This window comes from Numida meleagris, chromosome 7 (genome assembly GCF_002078875.1).
Source record: "Numida meleagris isolate 19003 breed g44 Domestic line chromosome 7, NumMel1.0, whole genome shotgun sequence".
In the NCBI taxonomy this organism is placed as follows: domain Eukaryota; kingdom Metazoa; phylum Chordata; class Aves; order Galliformes; family Numididae; genus Numida; species Numida meleagris.
In genome coordinates, this window is record NC_034415.1 from 20,679,111 (window position 1) to 20,688,666 (window position 9,556).

At 53.4% G+C, this 9,556-nt stretch overlaps 2 protein-coding genes across 8 annotated transcripts in view; one reads left to right on the forward strand and one right to left on the reverse strand.

Annotated features, from left to right (window-relative positions):
• On the reverse strand, window positions 1,552–4,685 carry TMEM53 (transmembrane protein 53). The gene is made up of 3 exons (XM_021405534.1): window positions 4,603–4,685; window positions 4,171–4,283; window positions 1,552–2,765 (listed from the first exon to the last, which is right to left on the reverse strand). Exons 1-3 carry the CDS (start codon window positions 4,679–4,681, stop codon window positions 2,103–2,105), a joined length of 855 nt encoding a protein of 284 aa, XP_021261209.1. The 5' UTR covers window positions 4,682–4,685; the 3' UTR covers window positions 1,552–2,102.
• Window positions 4,792–9,556, forward strand: part of C7H1orf228 (chromosome 7 C1orf228 homolog) — a 24,507-nt gene continuing 19,742 nt past the window's right edge. For 4 of the 7 annotated variants that reach the window (XR_002441397.1, XR_002441398.1, XM_021405530.1 and 1 more), the window contains exons 1-6: window positions 4,792–4,960; window positions 7,114–7,327; window positions 7,672–7,740; window positions 8,126–8,292; window positions 8,885–9,081; window positions 9,268–9,352. Coding sequence is in view for 5 of the 7 variants with exons in the window: in XM_021405530.1 (XP_021261205.1) it covers window positions 7,122–7,327; window positions 7,672–7,740; window positions 8,126–8,292; window positions 8,885–9,081; window positions 9,268–9,352 (724 nt within the window). In the remaining 2 variants the exon portion in view is untranslated. The remainder of the gene's footprint in view (window positions 4,961–7,113; window positions 7,328–7,671; window positions 7,741–8,125; window positions 8,293–8,884; window positions 9,082–9,267; window positions 9,353–9,556) is intronic. The other 3 variants (XM_021405529.1, XM_021405533.1, XM_021405532.1) reach the window with 1 other exon arrangement.

Genomic DNA, 9,556 nt, shown 5'->3' on the forward strand with positions numbered 1-9,556 from the left:
GCCGCCCTGCTCTCTCTGCCTCTCCTTTCGGGGCTGGGAGGGGGCACCCGCAGCGCTGCATCACTGCCCCATCACGGACGGGCCCAGCCCGGGGGGGCTCCCCCTGGAATGAGCTCTGGGCAGCCCCGTCCTTGGGCACTCTGCTGGGGGGGGAACGGGGGCAGGAGGCCCCCAGCCCCAACAGATCCATAGCACTGCATTAGGTCAGGGTGTGGGGTTACCGCAGCAGCTGGGGGTCTGGGGGGGGCTGGCGCCGGGGCGGTCGGTGTACAAACATCGCGCAGACGGATCGATGGCTGCGACCCGTGGGACGGGGTCCCCGAGGCCGGGGGGATCCTCCTCCCATCTGCTCCGGCACAGAGGCCGCAGTGAGGGGTGGGAGCGTCCCTACACACCCCACTCCCCCCCCACCCCCGGCCCTCCGGCCCCCACTGATATTGTATTTGAAATCTCTTCGGGAAGCGGAGGGCGGTGATGTATCGGAGGTATTATTGAGAAAATGCAAATGGGTAATAGCGGGCGGCGGGGGCCTCGTCCATCACCCTTCTGGGGGATCCATATCTAATTAACGGTAATGAATGAGGGAGCCCACCTAATGACAGCCCGCCGCTTTGTGATGGAAATGAGGCAATCCCATTAGGCAAAACACTTAATTAAACAAACCGCTCGGAGCGCGGCACGGGGCAGGGCCGGCCCTCGGGTACCGCACGTGGGGACCCCCCCCTTCCCCCCCCGCGGGGCTCTCCTTCCTCAGCGCGATTCCCGACGGGACGCGCGTCCTCGGCTCCTGCTCCGCTGCCACCGAAGCAGGAAGGGCTCGAGGTTAATTCCTTATCAATACCCCATCGGCAGCTCATCCATCACCGGCAGGGCGGGGCTGGGGGGGCCGCGGGGTGCAGCTCCCCGCACATCGCACCGAGCGCCGCTGCTGCCCCCTGGCGGCCCCGAGCAACGAGCCCTGCGGTGCAAGGCAGCCCCCCGGGCCCCCTATCCCATACGCCCTTTAAAACCTTAAGTTTCAGCTCCAGAGCCCCTCCCTGACCGACTCGGAGCACGGATTTAAAGCTGGCTGATCCCGCCCGCCGTGATTAGCACGCGGTAACCTCTCACCCTTAAGCCATTCTCTGCCTTTATCCTCCTCCGCTCCCCACAATGCGGTGCAACGAGCTGCCTCCTCGCTAGGGGGTGGGCGTTTACTTTTTTTTAATCACCGGTACACAGCGAATACTGATCATCGGAAGAGAACGTTACGGGGAAAAACATTGAATCTCATGGTCAGCTGTGGGCCAGCTCCCTGGAAGTGATTTAAGAAATACCCAGTATAAATCACAGCTCCCAAGGACGGTGTCATTTATCTCTGCAGTTCTACCTTCCTGTTTCTGGGATCTTTTGGATTACAGCTGTGCTGTTTCCCTGCCTTTCCAGACCATAGAATCACTAAGGTTGGATGCACAATCCAGGCTGCTGAAAGATATGCAGAAATAAATGCTCCCCAAGAAAGCAAAACTACTCAGACCAACGCACAACACGGCAGAGAAGAAACAAGACACATCCAAAAGGTTAATTTTTTTTTGGTTCAAGAACACAAAAGTTACCACAAACATTTGAGGTCTGCTCCAGGACGAGGGAATCAGTGCTTTGGCTGCTTTCAGAGCTTTCATGGAACCAGACAGCATCGGGAGAAGAGGGAAATCTCGCAGAGCTGCTTCTGTTTGCTCAGTGCAAAATAAAAGAAAAAGCAGAGAGGGGGAAAAAAACAAAGACTGCAGAGCTGTATTGTAGAATCAGTGCAAGGCCACAGAACATGCACACTGGACAAGGAAACACGGACATGGAGAACACTGCAAGAGAGGAGGAAACAAACAACACTCCATGTGAAATTTTGGTCCGTGACACCTCAGGGCTAGGATTGCAGCACCTTCCGATCATTAAGTTACTCCAGATCTACTTCTTGCTATGACGTGGCAGCTCAAGGAGGCTTTCAGACTTGAAACCGATGGGGAAAAAAAGCGCAAAGTCTCTGCTTTCCTCCCTTCAAAGAGGATGACATTCCCCGCACCATCTGAGCAAAGCAGAGGCAAATAAGGGAGACCATGACACCACTAACGAGGCAAGCCCCTGACACAGTCAGACAGGAAAGTCGTACAGAGAGTGGTGTAGTAGGTGGGATACACCCGCATATGGCTGACGTGAGCTGAATCTGTGAAGTCTACGGCTTTCACCGAGACACCGAGCCGCTGCCGCGCGTCAGCCATGTGCTTAACGTCGCTGGCGTCGATGATGGCATCTGCCTGGGAGTAGAGGTAAAGCTCAGGCCACCGCGAGGGCGCCTTCAGCAGGGCATCGTAGTGGCTCTCGTGGATGAAGCGAGTCAGTGGGTACAGCAGGATCCGCAGCAGGACAGCTGCAGTAGCAAAAGTGAGCATGAGGAGATACCTGAGCAGCACGTTCGTGGATGCTAGGACAGTTGCCAAGGCACGAAGGGCTCCTCTCAAGTTTCTTCTGCCAGGGGCACTATCAAAAACAGTGCCCGCGACTTTGAGGTTCTTAAAGGGCTGCTGAGTGTGAAGTGCCTCAATGATGTAACGGTACAGCATGACACCACCATTGCTAAAGACGTGGAAAAGCACCGGTCTGTTCTCAATGCTGTAGTCGAAGAGCAGCTCCAGGAGTCTCTTGGCTGGGGTCTGGAGTGATTTGATGCCAAAGCTCTCAAAGAAGAATACCATCCTCCATGGAGCTGTGTAGCGGATGACAGTGCACCCCTAAACAGAACAGGAAGAGAACCCACACATACTTGGTTTAGGCTGTAAATTACGTGGAGCAGGCAAGCAGCTGTACCATGAATTAACGTTTGGAACAGATTTCCAACAGAAGTCACGGGGCCAAGAGAAACTCTTTAGTGTTATTAGCAAAGCATCAGCATGAAAGGAGTTGGACTCGATGATCCTCGTGGGTCCCTTCCAACTCAGAATATTCTATGACTGTATGAATAGGATTATATTAATCATAATCATACAAAGACTTATCAAAAGCTTTCTGCAACAGCAGCAGGCTTGAATGATGTCCCAGATCCTTTCCAATCTTGTGCTGCCACCTAAACCCAGCGGCATTATGCACTGACAAACACAGCACAAAGGCACCAAGACAGCCCTCCCTCCCAGAGCTCCCTGGGCACTGAACTAAGCAGAAGAGAAGATATCAAGTTCTTCAAATCAAGCTCTCTACACCGCCTTGCCAGGCCTGCAGCCACTTCCTCATCAGGGAGCTAAGAAAAGCTTTCCTGTCCTTTCTCAATACCAGCAACTTTCCGACAGAAAAGTATTTCCACAGCAGTTGGCATGCTGCCACATAATGTGCACCTCACCCGATCAGCAGCATCTCTTAGCCGCAATAATTGCTTAACAATTAATTCTTCACTGGAACAAGCTGATTCATGACTCTTACACTGGATTACACATTAACAATACACTCATTTATGTACAAATTTAGCCACCCGTAGCTGAAACAGATTTGGATAAATAGATGGGTCCCAATACCACAAGCTGGGGTCATTCCAGTAAGATAAACTATTAGAATGGAAGATAACATAATTGAAAGAACGAGCATTTGGACAGATCTCTAGTTCAAATGCAAGGAGCTGCTAACAAGCAGGTATTTCTATCACAGGGCACCTGTTTCAGACAGGATAAAACAAATCTGAATGAACATTTATATGAACTATCAGCACAGAAAGGAAAAGTTGGAAGAACAAAAGCTGCTGATACATCTATTGTGCCCCAGCCTGGCCTTGTGAAGTCTGTGCTGTGGCACATCAGCAAGCAGTAAATGCATTGCTTTTCCCCACATATTTGCCTGCTTGGACAGCTAATGCAGTTAACTTTAAAAGCCCTAGAACACTCCAGTGATTCACATAACCACAGAAAACTTCCCCAAGGAAGCATTTTTATCTCAGCTGCATGCACAATGATGACATCAGCAGCTGTTAGGTAACACTGCTGCTGGACACAAGAAGCTTTCAAGGACAACAAGAGCTCACCACCTAATGACTTCGGACACGGAGGGTTTAGAGCGATTTCACCAACGAGCAGCATAAAGACAGCGCAGAATAGGGACAGGCTCCCCAAGAGCTGTACGACAGTGTCATGAAAGCATAAGCAAGCTGCTCACCTTCTGACTGTAGACTGCACTGTACTTGGCCAGATGCCTGTCCTGGCAGCCTGCCCAGCCCAGAAGGATCACCACGGGCTGCCCATCTGCGTGCCCTTTCTCCGCGCTGCTCCCTGAAACACACCACAGGATTTAAAATGAATTAGCCTCAAGCCTGCCAGAATCCAAAGGTGACACAATTTGCCTGGTGACAACGCTGAATGTGACGGCTAACAGGCGGCTTCCCAGCCCGCTGCGAGAAGCTCACCGCCCCTACCTGGGTGAACACAGCACCCTCGGGAGCACCACGGGCCCTGTCCCCCTCCATACCCCCCAAGTACCCCTACAGCACCCTCTCAACCGGGCCCCACACTTCCCCACCCGCACGAATCCCTCAGGCTGAGCCCTGTCCGCCCCCGGGCCCCTCGTCTCCCCTCGGTCCCAGCCCCGCACCGCGGGCCGCCCCCGGCGCCAGCTCCACCGCCGCCTCCAACCCGCCGATCCCCATCACCGCCCGCCGCCCGCCTCGCATCCACCCGCTGCTTCCGCTCTCCCCACCGGAAGCTCCGCCCCCTCGCCGCCTGCAGCCAATAGGAAGGAACAGCACCTCCCTCGCGCCATCCTCCATCCCCTCCCCTCCCCGCCTCCCACTTCCGTAGCAACGCGCCCTTAGCAACCGCCCTGGGTCGGGCGCCCCGCCAACCGGGCGAGAAATCCCCCGCCTACTGGTCCGAGAGGAGGCCGCGTCGGGCGAGGATTGGCCGGGCTGCGGTGTCAGTTATTCCGCGGAGTGTCCGCCCCTCGGGGGAAGGTGAGGGCCTCGGGGCGGGGGTCGGTGCTGGAGCCGGGAGGGGTGTGAGGGGCCTGGCAGGGCTGGGGCGGGCTGCGAGGCGGGGAGCTGGGAGCAGAACCGCGGTGACAGAGCGGCGCGTGGACAGGAGGCAGTGGGGGCACTGGCGAGACCCAGGCCAGGGCGAAACCCGCGGGGGAAACCCACTTCAACTCCTGCCTGCCTGGGGCTGGGCACGGCCCGGTGTTGCAAGATGCAAAGGCGGCTCCATGTCACCCTCCCTCAGCCCTTTCCGTGAGACCAAGGCTGCGCTCACACCCAGCACACCGCGGCCTTCGGTCCCGGCCTGGCAGCTGAGCGGCACTTGGGGCTGCCAGGCAGTCCGTACATCACCTGTTCCCTTGGCCGGAAAAGGCACGGCCCCGACACAGCCTTGCTTGGATGTTTGGGCCCAATGGGCGGGAGGGTCAGAGCCAACAGCACAGCGTTATGCGCTGATGCCGGCAGTGACACACAGCCCCAACCAGTCCCTTTGCTTCCTGTGGCTGTGCGTTCCTGCGCAGTGGCGATCGTAAAAATATTCAGGTGTGTTTTCAGGGTACTTTGCAGCATCAACTTAACGAGTATTATGTCAGCAGGGGCTGTTATGATAGCAGCCAGGGACTGATATACCGCTGTACTTCCAGAAGACTTATGTCATCCTTTTAAACTCATTTTTCTTTGCTATCGATTCGTGGGCAGGCCCTTTGTATCACTACAATCCTCACGTCCTCAGGCTGGTGCTGGTATTTCTGAATAGCGGGCGTTAGCGTGGCTTTAAAATAGGATAGCGTTATACCGGCGGCATCTCTATAAACATAGAAACATTAATTTAGAATCAATTTGGGGATGTTTCAGACTGTAAAGTTCTTTTAACAAGATCTCTGTTGAGGACAGAGGAGCTCTTTATGGGACTGTAAATTTCATGCAAACAGTCTTTGTGAAATACAGGTTCCCCCTGCTCACTAGCTGTTCTCTCCATATCAATCATATGCCTTGCAAGTAACATTTCACAAATATTCTGTAAATCACAGGAAAATGCTTGCAATAATGTGAAATATGACTTTCACTTGACTGTTTCACCAGAGGCCCCTAGCAGGCCATTCTCCTGTCAGCACTAACATTTGTTATGGCTAATAACACTTTCAATCACAACTATTTTGGGAAAATGGATTTATTTTAAACCTGCTTCCCCGCAAAGGAGATCCTGAAAACGCCCTGCCAAGGACACAGACTCTTTGCAGTGCACAGGCCGTTAATTCCCAAATGAAATTTCATCTCATCATAGTTCTCAGTCATCTTAGCCAACTTTCTGAAGTCTTTGTTTGTTTGTTTCCCATCTCCGAGATGCATTTCCACCTCTTGGTTATTGTTTTCAGCCAGCTTCTGATAATAGCAATACCAAGTTATTTTTGAGTACGTGTCTTGGGGATGTCACCCCCCCACTGAGTGCACTCTCACATTTGTCAGGGTGGGTTCGGGGATTTCATACCAAAATAAAAGTGTGGCAAAGTATTTTGGTAAAGCATGGATTGCTTTGTGGGATTGAAGGCAGTGCAGACAAGGGATGTCTCCTGTCTTCTTCCATAAAGTTCTTATTATTTCCGATTTTCTTAGTTTGTTTAAATGATGCACCATTGAAAACTCAGAATGCGCACACGGAAATTAGACAACAACAAAACAGAGCTAGAGTCCACCGTGCCAAAGTCCCCAGGCACTCTCCCACTGCCAAGGCCAAACACATCTCGCTGGAGTGGATTTGGCTCAGAGCACCCACAGGAGAGCACGCTGCGCTACCAGGCACTGACCCTTAACCCTGTCACTCCCCATAAATCCACACTGATCTGTGCCCTAATGTCACCCTATTTACTCTTGGGAAGGTCAGATATCAGGTGTAGTGTTCTTGTTGTGCGGCTAGCAAGAAACCAAAGAGGGGAGAATGAGTAACGTCAAAATGACTGTATTAACACAGCAGAGAAGAGAATGTATGAGTATAAAGGAAAATGAGGTATAATTAATGGCTAGTAACTGTTTTAATACTAATATTTTCCAGAGATCTTAAATATGATGGTAGTTCCTTCATACAGATTTTTTTTTCCTGTCTTTAAACTTCTTTCTCACTTTTCTCTGGGCAGAAGAGATCATGACATCTGTCAAAGAGCAGGAGGCCATCAGGAAGCTCATGGTTTTCCTGCAAGAATGGGACGATGCTCACAAAGTTGCTCGAAGCCACATCCTGGACAACTTCATTAGAAGCAATAATGGCAAGACAGAACCAGAGCTGGAGCTGGAGTTCTCCCAGGGAGCCAGCTTGTTTCTGGCCCGCCTGGCAGCATGGCTGAGGATGACGTATCTGTTTCCTTGGAAAGCTGGCACGTGGCAGTGGGATGGAGAGGAAGGGAAAGTTCTCTACCAGAAAAAATTGTTTAAAGAATAAGCTTCTGTATAAAGATCCAGCTGCAGGGAAAAAAAATAAACAGCTATCTGAAGATGGAACTGAAGGGAAAGTCGTATAGCCTGTCTCTCAGGGATCTAGAATTAGGAATCTAGAATCAGGAAACCCTGCATGCCTTAGATAGGAAGGTCCATGCTCCCTCTAACAAAGAATACGCAGGTTCAGACCTCCACATTGCCAGAGTTGCCTGGGGAACACCGAGACGGTCTGTAATTCTCTCCTTAGCCTTATCAAACAGCTACATGTACAGCACGTGCATCAACAAGCTGCTCAAGTCCATTGGCATCTTCTTATCTGCTGCAAGTGGGTGAGTACAGAATGTCACTGCCTGAGAGGTGCTGTGGGGAAGACACATGCGGGCGATGGGGCTGTGGCTTGCTGTAAGGTGCTCTCAAATCCAAATCCTCAACTTGCCCGCCTCCAGAACCACTGGGTCATTGGCACGGTGTGGAAAGAGGATGGTGGAAGCCTGAGCACAGAGATGGGGTTTTCTGTGCCCGTGGTTTAGCATCTGAAATGAGCACAGGGTAAAGCTGTAGCTGGTGACCTGCTGGCAGCAAAGCTCCGTCTCAGCTGAGCCTCAGGCACCTCATGTTCAGTGACCACGGCCCTGCTACAGCGAGGTGTGCTTGCTCGGGAAGATGTGCTCCAAGGCAGGTGACGTTTTTGGCTTTGTTCCTCCTTCTGTGCAGACGCAGATACATTATTGAATTTCTGGAGATCGGAGGTGTCTTGATGCTCCTGGAAATAGTAGGGCTGAACCACCTGAAAGAAGAGGACAAAAGGGAGTCTGTAAAGCTGCTTCAGCTCATCGCAAACGCTGGCAGGAAGTACAAGGAGCTCATTTGTGAAAGCTACGGTAGGCGGCGTGTCCACCTGCGCTTTTTCCTATTTCAGGCGAGGATGTTCTCCCTGACCTCTGGCCCCAGGGCTGCTTGCAGAGCCGAGCCACTCCTTCCTGTGCTGCCGGACAGCAGATTGCTGCAGCGCTGGGCAGGCTGGAGGGAGCTCGGAGCTTCAGCTATTGTTGAGCGGTCACATTTCATCCGCTCTGTTTTTAATGAGCTCGCTTTCTTTACAGTCATTTCTTTTGATGCACTATTGCTGTCCCACTGCTCACAAGTGCTACAGCTAAAATCACACAACAGTTTCTACTCTGACCCGCAGCGTTTGCCTACCAGAAACTTTCCCAGCCTTCCCCTCTAGAGGCTGAGGGTTTTGTGGTGTGTATCTATTGAAAGAACAGTACAATATGTTTTCCTGTTCTTTTTTTCTCCTGGATGGTAGAAGTCAAACACCATTCATTGCCCTGTAACTGGGATTATGCCTCATGTTGCTGGTGGCTACAGGGTGATACCTGCTGCCACAGCTTTCCCCAAGAGAGGTAGAGCAGCAGAGGGATCTTTAGCAGTGCTGCTGGCATGCGACTTAGCACCCCTTTCTCCATGCAGGTGTGCAATCCCTCGCCGAGCTGCTGGCCACCTGCAGCTCACCAGAGGCTCAGGAGGAGGTGCAGATCCTGCTGGACTCTCTGGGCCACGGCAACCCCAAGTACCAGAACCAAGTGTACAGCGGCCTGGTGGCAGTGCTGCCGTGCGGCTCTCCCCGCGCCCAGCAGCTGGCCCTGCAGACACTGCGCGGCATGCAGGTGAGCAGTGGGAACAGAGGGGGCTCCCCTGGTGCCCCCTTGCACCCCAGGGGTTGGAAAACCTGCAGTTATGCCAGAAAGGCCTGGCCCCATTCCCAGCACTAGCTGGGGTTGCCCCCTACTCATAGGGTGCCAGCGGGAAACACAGCACGCACCTGCCTCCCTCAACACACCCTTGTCCCGCAGGACCTGCTGGGAGAGGCCCCTCCGGTGGTAGTGGCACCGCTGCTGGCGGCGCTGGGCTCGGCACACCCCGAAGTGCAGTACGAAGGTACGAGCAGTCCCGAGCGGGGAGGGCCGGTCCGTGTAGGGTACTGTGGGCGGTCATTAGCGTACGGCTCATTAACAAGCCTCCGATTTATATACCCAGCGTGCACCGCAGCGGCGCGACAGTGACAGCGCTGTGCTGCGCCGCCGGTCCCGCGGGGCCGCTCGGGGCTGTGCGGGGCTGGGAGCGGGGTGCGGCGGTGCGGGG